Source organism: Mus musculus, chromosome X (assembly GCF_000001635.26).
Source record: "Mus musculus strain C57BL/6J chromosome X, GRCm38.p6 C57BL/6J".
NCBI classification, from domain to species: Eukaryota; Metazoa; Chordata; class Mammalia; order Rodentia; family Muridae; genus Mus; species Mus musculus.
In genome coordinates this window covers 167,369,953-167,383,242 of record NC_000086.7, presented here as the reverse complement: position 1 = coordinate 167,383,242, position 13,290 = coordinate 167,369,953, and the positions used below count along the sequence as shown (strand labels likewise).

General features: G+C 44.3%; 1 protein-coding gene across 4 annotated transcripts in view; it reads left to right on the top strand.

Moving 5' to 3' along the window:
• Positions 1-370: 370 nt before the first annotated feature.
• The window catches only part of Prps2 (phosphoribosyl pyrophosphate synthetase 2), a 36,553-nt gene continuing 23,633 nt past the window's right edge, over positions 371-13,290 (top strand). The window contains exons 1-3 of one of the 4 annotated variants that reach the window (XM_017318351.2): positions 371-773; positions 9,057-9,249; positions 10,661-10,897. In XM_017318351.2, coding sequence (XP_017173840.1) covers positions 409-773; positions 9,057-9,249; positions 10,661-10,882 — 780 coding nt within the window. In that variant the 5' untranslated portion in view covers positions 371-408 and the 3' untranslated portion in view covers positions 10,883-10,897. Of the gene's footprint in view, positions 774-9,056; positions 9,250-10,660; positions 11,163-13,290 lie in introns of those variants that run through there. The other 3 variants (XM_017318352.2, NM_026662.5, NM_001313758.1) reach the window with 3 other exon arrangements.

The window sequence follows — 13,290 nt, the reverse complement described above, 5'->3', positions numbered from 1 at the left end:
TGTAAAATATACATCTAAATTAAATGACAGAGAAAGAGAATTCTTGTTGGTGAGAAACCCTTTTCTTAGTCCATCTTCAAACGTAGTCTATATCACCACTTCAAGTGCAAACATGCTTCACTCCCGTGTGCAAATACAAACCGATGTGTGGGTCTGGCCTATGTAGACACGGTGTGCACTTGAAGCCCAGGTATCACCTCTGGGTTCTGAGCTTCCGGGTTGAAAGGCTGCTCCTGGCTGTGAGGCACCACATGGCCCTTTCCTGCAATGGCTCACTGTGCCCACTTTATCTGGTTGGTTGACCTCCCCATTTAAAGGCAAGTCAGGAAGTCCTATGTGGAGCCTGGAGCTCCCCTACGGAGCAACTGTACTTGGGTGCTTCGGGACCACCCAGAGCTTCAAACCCAGATGCCCAGCCTGCGTGGGCAGAAGCAGCCTCCCAGCACCCTCCAGCGACTCTTCAGCTGCTCCTCCTCCCTCTGGCTCCTCCCCCGGCCCTCCCCTCCCCTAGATCCTGCTGCTGCGTTTTCCCGCTTCACCAGCAGCCCAGGCCACCGCAGCAGCAGCAGCAACAGCCGCAGCAACGGTAGCAGTAGTCTGCATCGCAGTCCCTTTCTCCTTCTCCAGCGCGCTCCTCAGTCCCCGGTCACCATGCCTAACATCGTGCTCTTCAGCGGCAGTTCTCACCAGGACCTGTCGCAGCGCGTGGCCGATCGCCTGGGCCTGGAGCTGGGCAAGGTGGTCACCAAGAAGTTTAGCAACCAGGAGACCAGGTGGGAGCCTCGCTGGGGCTGAGGCAGGGGCCAAAGCATGCCCAGGCCAGCTCCGCGGGCGTCATGCTCTCCCTTCCGGGGCGGGACGGCAACAACGCGGCTGCAGAGCCAGGGCGGCTGCGCCAGGGGAGAAAGAAGTTCAGCAAGGGACCCCCAACCCCCACCCCCAACCCGGGTCACCCTGGAGTCTCTACGCGTATCCTCTGGCTGTTAACCTTCTGGTGGCTGGGCCTCCAATACCCGGACATCGGCGACCTGTCGACCCTTGGGCACCCCAGGCCCCTCTTTTGCACCGGCTCGCCTGGTGTCTTCAGTCCGGAAGGACAAAATCGGGGCAGTTACAGAGCGTCTGGGAGAGTGGGCGCAGTCTGTGGGCATCACTTCGGTGCCGGGAATGGTGGGGGCGGGGAGACATCGGTGGATCCGCCCGCCCCAGTTTCCAACTCTCTGCCAGACAGAAACCCAGAATCCTGCATGGTTGAAAAGGCTCTGCACGGGTCCTGGGCACTGGGTTTATCCCAGGGAAACTTTCGAATGCCACTTCCAGCCGCTGGCGATCAGAGTACTGCCAGCTGCTCAGGTGACTCTCCAGAGCAGCAGGCTGGCCAAGCGCTGCCTTATCCAGAAAGGTGGGTTTGTGCGGGAGTTAGGCAGAGCGTGGGAAAGCGAGACGCACGTGTTGAGCGCTCGCACCCTTCCTTTAAACTTTGTTGCATCTATCATTGCGAATAGCTTCTTTGTGTTTGTGGAGCTTAGCTGCGCACAGCAACAAGACCCCAGTTTGTTCAAAATTCCACCGGTTTCTCACATTAGCAAAAGGTGCCACCAGGCAGGCGGAAGCTCTCCTCAGCTTAGACTAGGGATTCCTTGTCCTACTTGCCCAAAGCCAATTTCTTTTCCCGAATTCTATTTAGCACAGTTAACCAACTATACAGTGCACAGTGACAGATAACCGTTCTATATTTAGTAGCGCACGAATTCATTCCGCAAGTTTTACAGAAAAAAAAAAAGTCATTCTCCGTATTTACAAAAGTTAACTTAGAAACGGATTGTAGACACAAACGTCAAAACTAAAACTGAAATTTCCAGAAGGAAGCACAAAATCTTGATGATGGAATGAATCGAGAATTTGGTTGTGAGATTAAGGGCATTTTTTTTCCTTTTGGTTGTTTTATTTTGGTTTGGTTTTCGTTTTCTGGGACAGACTTTTGCTATGTATTTAGGCTGGTATTGAACTCACCCAGGTAGTAGTCCAGGTAGGCTTCGAACTCACAGGAGAACCCTTGTTTCTACCTCCCAAGCATTAGAATTTCGGGTGTGTGTGTCATCAGACCCAGTTAGATTAATATTGATGACAAAGATGATTTTTTTCTAGAGGTTATGTGAATCCCGTGTGACCTTTTCTAGGTGGTAAACTCCATTTACACAGCTTGGGTGATAATAGAAGAAACCTGTGGACAATTCAGGTGAAAGAACTGCCACTTTGTTTACTTATTGACATTACATCCTGATTGAAGTCCCCCCTCCTCCAAGCCACCCCCTAAAATAAATTAATTAATGGGGGAACAAAAGGAAGTAATCCAAACCTTCCAGGAGTCGGCAACAAGAAAACAACAATGAAATGAACTGTGACATTGAATTAAGAACAGTGAAAAATTTATTTTCATAAGTTAAAAACAACAACAACAACAAAAGAATGCCACTCTGGGGTTGGGGAATGTAGTTCAGTTGGTAGAGTTGCTTGCAGGAGTTTGCATGAAGCCCCTGTGCAGCATCAGATCAGGATATGCTGGCACACACTACGTTCTCAGCCCTTGGGTAGAAGAAGCCAGAGAAGTGGGAATTCAAGAGCATCTTTGGCTACATGAGACCATGTCTATTTTTTTTTTCTAGTACAGAGGATGTATTCCAGGTCTTTGTGTATGCTAGGCAACAAGAAGATTCAACCACTGAGCTCCATCCCCAGCGCCCTTTGTAGACTTCAATAAATGGAGGGTGCTCTAGGACTTTGGAGAAGGATGGAGCTAGGTTTGGACATAGCAAGATTTTGTTAGTCCTTGTCCAAGTTTCAGCGGCTCTGGGGGAACAACTAGAATAAGCCTCTTTGTTTAGAAGGTGTTATCATGTAAATAAAGGAGCTGGCTCTGGAGGGAGTGGGTTTTGAAAGTGTAAGTGAAGCAACCCTTCTTTGTAATCTCAGTGCAGCACAATGCTGCAAGGCCTGGCTAATCTCCATGATCTGGCTGAGTAAGGGTTTACTACTCTAAGTCCTGTATCAGCTGATAGGGGAAACTTACTCAGATGTTCAGGCGGGATTGTTCGTACATTTATTTAAATAGAAAGAAGCCTTGTCTTTAGTTTGGGTTATCTTTTCACCACTTTTGATCCTGACAACGCCTAAGCTTGAGAAGACCCCTCAGCTCTACTTTCTGTTGAATGGGTTGAGGTTTTGTTCTGTTCTATCTGGTGTAGTGGATTTGCTTTCCCTTTCTTTGAGTCAAGTTCTCATGAGGTCTAGGCTGGTCTGGAGTTCACTGTGTCACTAAGTCTGCCCTTGATTTCATGTTCCTCCTGCCCTCACCTCCCATGCGCGGATCATAGAGTACATGTCCCAGGATACCTTGCTACTCCTTGCTACATTTTATGTTCTATCCCATAGAACATTTTAAAAGGTTAATGTGCCAACTTTTCTCACAAACTACACAGAGGTGGTGGTTGTTTTTTTTCCCCCCTCCTCAGTCCTCAAATTAAGTGTTCCTGTTTGACTGTAGAGATGAGAAAACAAAGGGCAAAAGAAAAAAGAAATGGATTCAATGTATGTAAGGTACTTTTTCTTCAGTGCCTCTTGCTGAGTGAGGAGCAGAAGTCTGAATGTTATGCCCTGGTCCTCGGCACCTCAGATCCTAATTTTCTTAAATGCTACTTAATCAGACAGGCACTCTTCGGCTTTTACCTTTTCATCTGTGAATTATTTCCATTGTGCAGGGAGAAGTGCATTTCAGCTTCTCTCCCAACCCCAGCAAATGCTCCGTGATTTGGAGGACAGTGTTCGTGGTTGGAATCCCTGGTCTCTTGTATTTTTTACCCTGGTTTAATTTACTGCTATCAGGGTCCTTAACCTGTATAATGGGACCCAATGTACAGGTTACTGCCACTTAACAAATCACCAAGAACTCAGGGGCTTAAAGCAATCAGTGTTCATTTGGTTCCCAGACCTGAAGTTTGTGCAGATCAGAGCAAGAAAGGCTTGTTTCTATCTCCAGCGAGGGCTGCTAGGGTGGATACTGAGGCCACAGGACCAATTTTTGAAGATAGCTTACCCACGTGGCTGATAAGTTTGGCTAGCTTTTGCCAGAATGTTTTGACTAAGATCACTCCACAGGGCTGCTTGGGTTCCCTTGTAGCATTGGAGCTTTGTTCCAAGAAGGAGAGTTTCAATAGACAGGAAGTAGTTAAGTACCAGTTTGTTATGGCCTGGGCTTAGAAGTTGGCATATCATCACTTCTATAACATTGTTTTGGCTAAACACAGTGCCCTCTTAGGTCTAGGGAAGGCACTTAGATTCTAAGGACAGGACCTAGATCCTGTTCTACAGTAGAAAGAAGTGTTATAATTGTTGTAGTCATTAGGTATTGAGTCAGTCATATACTTCCGCCTTGCTGTTTGAGGGTCTTCTGTCTTTGGGCTGATGCACACAACCCATTAGAGAACTCCACTCCAGATTGGGGTGTGGAGGTCTTTGTAAGTAGAAGCAGAACTGGCTTTGGAAGAAATGTTACCATGGTGTTTCCCGTGCTCCCCTGGACTGCTAGTCCTAGGAGGATTGCAGTTCCTTAGTGAGGAAAGGCAGGCCAAAGAATGTGATCTTGGGGGATAAACAGTCATAAGACCAAGACTTGGGAAACTTTCTGTAAAGAGCCAGATCGTAAATATTTTAGGCATTGTGTGCCACGTGTCTCTGTTACTGCTTTGTCTTACAGATCTGTAAGCTACAAGTCCTGCATAGGTCAGCAGGGCTGCCTTCCTTCCTGAGGCTTCAAAGGCAAGTCTATTCTCATGCCTTTTTTAGTTTTCTTTTCTTTTCTCTTACAGTCTCATGCAGCCCCAGGCTAGCCTTGAACTCTCAATATGGTAGATGATGACCTTGAACTTCAGATTCTCCTGTCTCCACGTCCCAAGTACTAAAATCACAGATGTGTGTCACCATACTTGATTTAGCTACTGATGAGGCTCTAACTTCATGTATATTGGGCGAGCATTCTACCAAATAAGCTATAGCCCCAGTCCCCCTTTTCAGCTTTGTGGGCACCCTGCAGCCCTGGGACCTTGGGACCTTCATAAATAGAGTATCTCTCTGATTGGATTTAGTCATCACATCTGTTTCTACTCTTCTAGTCTTCCTCTTCCATCTTGAAGGCTAGCCATTATCACATGCAGTTAAATGTGAATAGTTACGTATGACCTTTCTGTTTTAAGATCACTTGATTAGCATGACTAATTCCACCTGGACATATACATCCCTTTTGTCATATAATCTAACATATTCGAAGGAATGCAATATAAATGTCTTTGGAGGGTCTTCATTACTGGGACTACCAACCGTTGTTAGTGTGTGTGTGTGGGGCGATGTATGAGTACAAAAACAGGGTGAGCACTGTATTTTGTCAGCCCCTGAGCTATGTAATACTTGCTTTCCAAATTAAGTCAGCCCTATGCATGATGGAATCTTGTTAAATTTCAAATGATTTGTGTGCAAGTATTGCACATGAATGTGTGCACATATGTGGACGCCAAAGAAGAACTCTGAGGAGTCAGTTCTCTTTTGCACTTGAAGGATTGTTCTTGCTTCTGCCATGCTGTATACTCCATGCTGTCTGCCTCCCAAGCTTCTAGATCTTTCTCCTATGCAAGCCTCCCACCTCTCCATCAGCGTTCTAGGGTTACAGATTCATGACACCACATCCAACTTTCTCTGTAGGTTCCAGCGACTGAACATACTTTGTTAGGCTTTTATCTACTAAGCCACCTCATTAGCCCAAGAATAGTGTTCACTCTTTAGCACTCACAATCAGGAGATGTGTTTCCGTTTCTTTTTGTGTACTGTAGCATCCATAGCAGAGAACCTTAAGCAGGAGTGTGAGCAAATAGCAAAACTAGTTTTTGGAGCCCCGCATGGTGACTCATGCCTGTTATCCTAGCACTTAGTAGATGGAGGCAGGAGGAAAAGGAGTTCAAAGTTATCTTGGCTTTGACTATAAGTGTGTGCCACCAAACCAGATTCTGATGGTGTATTTTTAAGTGGCTATATTCAGGTGGGCACAGTGAAGTTCTCTGTATTCTTTTTTTTTTTTTTTTTTTCAGTACAGCGGATGGAACCCCAAGGGTTTCATATGTGTTGATGCAAATAATCTACCATTGAGCTACTTGGACAACCCCAGTTTTCCGAATTGTATTTCAATATAAGAAATTACACAGGCCTGGAGAGATGGTTCAGATGGTTCAGACTGCTCTTCCAGAGGTCCTGATTTCAATTCTCAGCAACTGAGGTGGTGGGTCACAACCATCTGTAATAGGATCTGATGCCCTCTTCTGGTGTGTCTGAAGACAGCCACAGTGTATTCACATAGATAAAATAAATAAGTAAATCGTTTTTAAAAAGACTATGAACAGGTTCAACTTTTTAAAAAAAGAAGGTACACAGAGGTAAAATTCAGTTCAAGTTTTTTTTTTTTAAAGAAGTTACACAGAAGCAAAATTCACAGGATGTTCATAGTGTTTCATTTTGATTTGATTGTGTGTGTGTGTGTGTGTGTGTGTGTGTATGTGTGTGTGTGTGTGTGTGTGTGATATGTACATGTCTGTGTGGTCATGTGTTCATAGTGTCTCAGATAAATCAAATTGTTCCAACTCTTGGATCAGCATTGCCATTTTAAAACCAGAGTTCTGCGAGAGCTGATCTGACTCTTTGTGTGATACTCTGTGGTGGATATACCAAGATGCATGACACTTTCCTTCTCTCTGGCAGCCAGAGAACGTGGATGTGCTGATTTAGCTCATTCTGAATACCCCAGAAACCTTTAGACATGTGCTTTGCAAAACCTTGACTACTATACGACCTAACTCTTTTCTCCAGGTGCTACAGGATGACAACCAGCAAAGCAAGGAAGTATACCACAGGGGGAAAAAACGAAAACAAAAACAAACAAACAAACAAAAAAACCCAGAAAGTAAAAACTGGTGTGCAGCCAAGAGGTAGAGAGTATCTATGGCAACTGGGCCATTCCTGTCATGGAGCTGTGGGTTGTAGGATGTGGAGATGGACTTGAAGACTGACACTAAGAGTTTGAAATTCTGAATGGGCTGTGGGGTGGCATCTGTAGCAAATAAAGTTTAGCAGAGAAAAGGCTAAGGTAAAAGGGTGTGTATACGCACACACAAACACACACACACATACACACACGCACACACACATCGAAACGCAGGCTTGAGAGAAAAATACGAATGTTGATTTAGTTCACCTCATGGCTCAGCTCTGATCTTCATTTCCAGAATTCAAATGGAGCTGTCCATTTTTTAGCTTGAGTACTGATGTGTATTGACATGATGGCGAGGTGGGAAGTGTTCGTCTGCATGATGGGGAAGAGAGGAAGAGGTGTTAAATCCTCATCTTCCATAGTGAGTAGTCAATACCTGATGCTTCATGAAAAATTAGGATTTGGGCCTTGAATGTTAGATGGAGACTTGAAAATAAATCTTTATTGAAAAAGCCATCAAAGATTGAAATTGCTTATCTCTGGGATGTTTAACTGTTATAAGCCTTACAGCATAAATGTGCATCTCTCTCTCTCTCTCTCTCTCTCTCTCTCTCTCTCTCTCTCTCTCAGAGAGAGAGGCTAGTTCTTGTTGCTTTGTAGTCTGTGCTTGCCTGGAAAGCACAGGAATGCTCTTTTCTCAGCCTCCTGCATGCTGGGATTATAGGCTAAACTAATCATACTTTTTCATGGTTTGATTGTGTGTGTGATATGTACATGTCTCTGTGGTCATGTACATGTAGAGGCCGTCTTCCTCTATCCTCCTCTGCTTTACTTCTTGAGGCAGGGACTCTCACTGAACCTGGAGTTCATTCATTCGGCTGGCTGGCTGGCTGGTCAGCCTACAAGTGAGCTCTAAGGATCTGCTGTCTCCATTCCCCCAGTGCTGGGCTTATGGATATGTTTGCTGTTGCTCCTGGCACTTTTTAAATGTTGATTTTGGGGGAGCCAAACTGAGCTCCTCTACATTTTTGCTGATAGTCACATTACCGACTGAGCCATTTCTCCAGCTCCTGCGATTTGAATTTTTAAGACACTATCCAGTCTTAACTTTAATAGTAGAAAACATTGCCATAAGGAATTATCAGAGAAGCCTGGAACTTAGAATGGCTCCTTGAAAGGTTAGCTCTTGGTCGGCCTAGGGGAACTTAGCTCTTGCAAGGGTTCCCACACCATTCTTTGGTAAGAATGGCTCCTTGTGTGTGAACTATTAACAGCTAGGAAACAATGCGACTGAGCTCCCGCCTGCCTGGTGCGAAGCTAGCATTATGGAATGCGTTAGCCAGTGGGTGACTCCATGACCAGCTTCCAGTCTGTAAGTCTTCACTAGTAGACAACACTTGCCAGTTATCACCGCTCACAGCTGGACACTTTGGGCTGGACTTCTGTGACACCTGTGGGGAAGAACGCTTGGAAGGTCACACCTGGACGCCCCCATATACTTTTCCCTTTGCTGATTTTGTTTGGTGTCCATAGCATCTCATAAGTCACAATCAGGATTATGACTGCAGAGTCCCATGACTATACCTACTGCTGGATTGCTGAAGTTGGAGGTGGTCTCAGGAAGTCTCAGAGACTATGATATTAACCAATCTTGTGATGTCTAATTGCTAATTGTCAACATGACAGAATCTGGGATCACCTGAGAGATGAGCCCCTGGCTCTGCTTATTGGGGGGTGTATCTTAATTGTGTTAACTGAGGTGGAAAGGCCAAGTGTGTAGCACTGTTTTCTGACTGGGCCCTGACCTCTGTCAGTGGGAAAGAGAGCTGGGAAGTAGCGTGCATCCATCACTCTGCTTTCCGATTAAGAGTGAAGTGTGGGCAGCTGCTTCAAGGCCCCTCCATCTTAAGTTCCTAGCCAGGATGGACTTCACCGTGAACTGTGAGCCAAAATAAAGTCACTTTTCTTAGAGTACTTTAAATAGCAACCGACAAAGAATCCTAAGACAGATGGCGTTGTTCTTTTATAGTGTCGAGATCGGTGAAAGTGTGAGAGGGGAAGATGTCTACATCATCCAGAGTGGCTGCGGGGAGATTAATGACAACCTGATGGAGCTACTCATCATGATCAATGCGTGCAAGATTGCGTCCTCATCCAGGGTGACAGCTGTGATACCCTGCTTCCCCTACGCCCGGCAAGATAAAAAGGACAAGGTAGGCGAGGTGTGTCCTGCCCTAGCAACCCAGTGTGCTCACCACTGTTTCCTCACCTATTGCCTTCATTAGACTATCCAGAAGCCTCAGCTTTCCTCTTCAATGTAAATATGTGCCCTCACCTTGTCTATTCCAGATTTGTCACTGAACCCATCACATGTATCAACACAGGCAATGTATGTTTCAAAGGCAGTCAAATACCATTATCCTTGTTATCATGATAGAGTGTTGTAAGGTGGTGCATAGAGTTAAATACAAACACACACACACACACACACACACACACACACACACACACACACACCACTGAATGAGTACAAGTGAAGAGGAGACCATCCAAATTACTTCACTGCCTTGGATCAAGGTGAGGTCTCCAGTTGAAACATTGTGTTCTTTGTTTGGTTGGTTGTTTTTCTGAGACAGGGTTTCTCTGTGTAGCCCTGGCTATCCTGGAACTCACTTTGTAGACCAGGCTGGCCTTGAACTCAGAAATCTGCCTGCCTCTGCCTCCCAAGTGCTGGGATTAAAGGCGTGTGCCACCACCGACTGGCGCAACATTGTGCTCTTATAAGTGGTTTCCATTGTAAGACTGGGTAAAGGGGCCATAGGGTACCTGCATTGCTGCTTCTAACTGCATGCGAATTCACAGTGCTCCCCCAAAGTTTAATTAAAATCAATACTCTGTTTTTATAAGGAGAACAGCATTAATATTGCTTATTATTTTAGCAAAATTCCCACTAGTGTATGTAAGTTTCCAAGAGAAGCTGAAGAACATACAGTTGTTCTTAGCCTCGTTGACACATTAGAGAAGATTGGTTAAGGCCACCATCACAAATTACCATGAGCTGGGCAGATTTACAGAGCAGGAAATTATTCTTTAGTTTGCAGACCAGATGTCTGAGGTCAGGATGTGTCAGAGCCGTGCTTGCTATAGAATCTTTCCTGCCACTTTCAACTCCCCAGGAATTCGGGCTTCTCTTGGTCAGTGGCCTCAATGCTTCAGTCTTTGTCTTCAAGACACTCCTCTGTACGTGTGACACTGTCACAGGATTGAAGGCTATCTTCATTCTGGATGATCTCATCTCATGATCCTTCACTAATCACATCTGTAATGATGCTACTTCCAAGTGGCATTAATAGGTTCTGAGGGTCAGGACATGGACATAGATTCTTGTATGTCTCCATTCAAATCACCATAGTTTGATACAGCTTCCTCTAAGACCCCCAACTGCCAGCAACTGGGGCCTTTAGGCAATCTGTTAATTCTGATTACATTCCTTTAGGCTCTGCCTATGTCCTCTATGCCATGGTTTCTCCTCTTGTTCTGTGTCTCCCCTTCCATCCCTTATAAGGATGCATCATTGGATTTAGGGCCAAGCTTAATCAAAATGACCTCAGCTCAGTATCTTTACATTAACAGGGTCTGCAAAAAACTTTCTACAGTGAGGCTTCATTCCAGACTCATGGGCAGATAAGAATTTGGGGAGACAAAAACATTCGCCTCATGTCAGTGAAAACGAAGCTATTGTTTGAAAACAGCACTCAGGATCCCATGGATTTGAAAAATAAAACTAATAAAATTATCTGCACAAACATAAATTTATGTCCTAAGATCTCCTTGAATATTAATCTATTATCTTAAGGAATGAATTCCAGAGTCTGTAAGGAACACAGTTCTTTGTTCAGTGTTTCATCAAAATGTGATATGAAGAACTTTATTCTTTACTCAAGATGTGATTTACTTTATATGATCAATTTTTATTGCAGTCATCCAACTGTGTGCCTCAAAACCAGAGATCAAGAACAATGTATAAATGACAGATGTGGAGAGGGGTAGTAGGGTAGGTGGGAGGTGAGACTGCTCACTATGTAAAGCATGTATGTGCAAAACCACAAAACATATCCAAGTTAAAATGTATTTATAGACATTTGTGAATTTCTATTTCTATATACCATGAAATATTATTTACATTTCCCCCCAACAATTAAATATGCAAAAGAAACTTTGTAGCTCATTAACAGTACCCACATATATAGTAGGCTAGGTTGGGCCCACAATTCTCACTTTGCATTAGTTTTATAGTTAGTTTTGTGTTAATGTAACTAAAAGATCTGTGCTGAGTGACTTATAAAATGAAGGGGTTTCTTTAGTGAGGCTGGGAGATCCAAACAACTGGACTCTGGCATCCTGGCTGCTGTTCACAATATAGAAGAATAATGAACTAGCCAGATGTAAAAGGGTACGTGTGAGCAAAGGACAACCTAGTGGAGATAGACAGCTTCATTTTGTTTATTATAACCCACTCTTGTGGGAAGTTGCTCACTGAGATGGTAAATTTTAATTTTATTTGTCAACTTGACACAACCTAGAATCACCTAAGAAGAGAATCCTATGAGGGATTATCGAGGTGAGGTTTCTCTGTGGTCTTGTTTTGGGGAATCGTCTTGGTTATATTAATTCATTCTGGAAGATGCAGTATGAAAGTAGGTGACACCATTCCTTAGGCTTGGGTCCTGGGTTGAATGAAAGGAAAGTGTACTGCATCTCAGTACACATGCATTCATTCGCTCTGTTCTTGACTATGGATATGACTAGCTGCTTGAAGTGCCTGGCCCCTCCACTTTCCCAGGATGATAGACTGTATCCTAGAATTGTGAGTCAATTAAACCCCTTATACTGTCTTTGTCAGGGTGTTTTATCACAGCAACAGAAATTAAACTGACGGGCAAGCGGTTTGATATATTGCCAGCATGATTAATTTGAATCAAGTTCATGTCCTTTGTATTTTGTGTTTGGCTGGAGGATAATGGTACATTATGGCTTCTTCAGTAAATTTTGTTCTTACAAGGGTCCTGTCCAATTGTGGGGCATATGTTCGAACTCCAGATTCTTCTTTAAGGAATACAAATATTGAGACACATTTGGTGGTGATTGTTGACATACTGATACATGGTAACCTTTTCTAAAGTCAAATTTCCTAACTTCTTCTTTATTCCAAATTTATGACAGAGAAACTAGCTCTGCCTGCCACCTGCCACCTGTCATTTGCATTGCAGGAAATGTTTTGGTCTTTTGCTCTGTCCCCTGATTGCAAGCATTGCCCCAACTACTATGCCAGCAAAGAGAGCTCTATGGGCTTCTCAAACACCAGTAAATTTGTTATATAATTTTTTATTATATCTAGTGGTGTGTGTGTGTCTGTCTGTCTGTCGTGTGTGTGTGTGTGCATGCGTGGTGTGGTGTGTCTGTGTGTATGCATTTGAAGGTCAGGACAACTTGTGGCCATTGCTTCTCGCCTCCACCATGTGAGTCCCAGGGATTAAACACATGTCAACAGGTTTCATTGCAAGTGCCTTTACCAACTAAATCATCTTAACCTCACCCTCTCCCACCCCCAGTGGCTTTAATTGTTTTCAGAACTGCACTGTGTGACCAGCTATCTACCAGTTTCCCCATTGTCAAACATTTAGATATGTTTTCCATTTGGAGCCATTTTGAACCTGGGTCCCATGCCTTTCCAAACTTAGCTGCTAATGCACAAGATAAGACTATCATCAAGCAGCATTTGATCGAATGGCATTTGAGAGACAGTAAGTGCAGCTCAGGAAACTGTCACTTACTGGTGGAGAGAAGAAACAGGCCTGCAACAAATGGCTGTAAACAGAATGGCTTAAAACAGCAGCCGTGTGCTCTTGCACAACTCTGGAGTCCAACATTGCCAAATCAGGGACCAACATTTGACCGATACTGATGGATAGTAAATGAAATTGATGATGGATAAGGTGAACATGTTCAGGCTTGGTTAAGCTTTGATGTAGTGCTGGTTTCCAATCATTGATCACCTCCAACAGGATGCTCTAGAGATTAAAAGGAAGTCAAAGGCTGACTGTGCCAGGAAACAAGTGTCCACTGCTCACACTGTCCTCAGCAAGTCTTGTACAGGTCTGTAGCCTAAAGTAGCCTTAGAGGGAGTCAAGACCCATGGATTTTTCTGGAGTCATGGCTTCCTTTATTTTTAATCTTACTTAAGTCTCTGTATGTGTGTACGT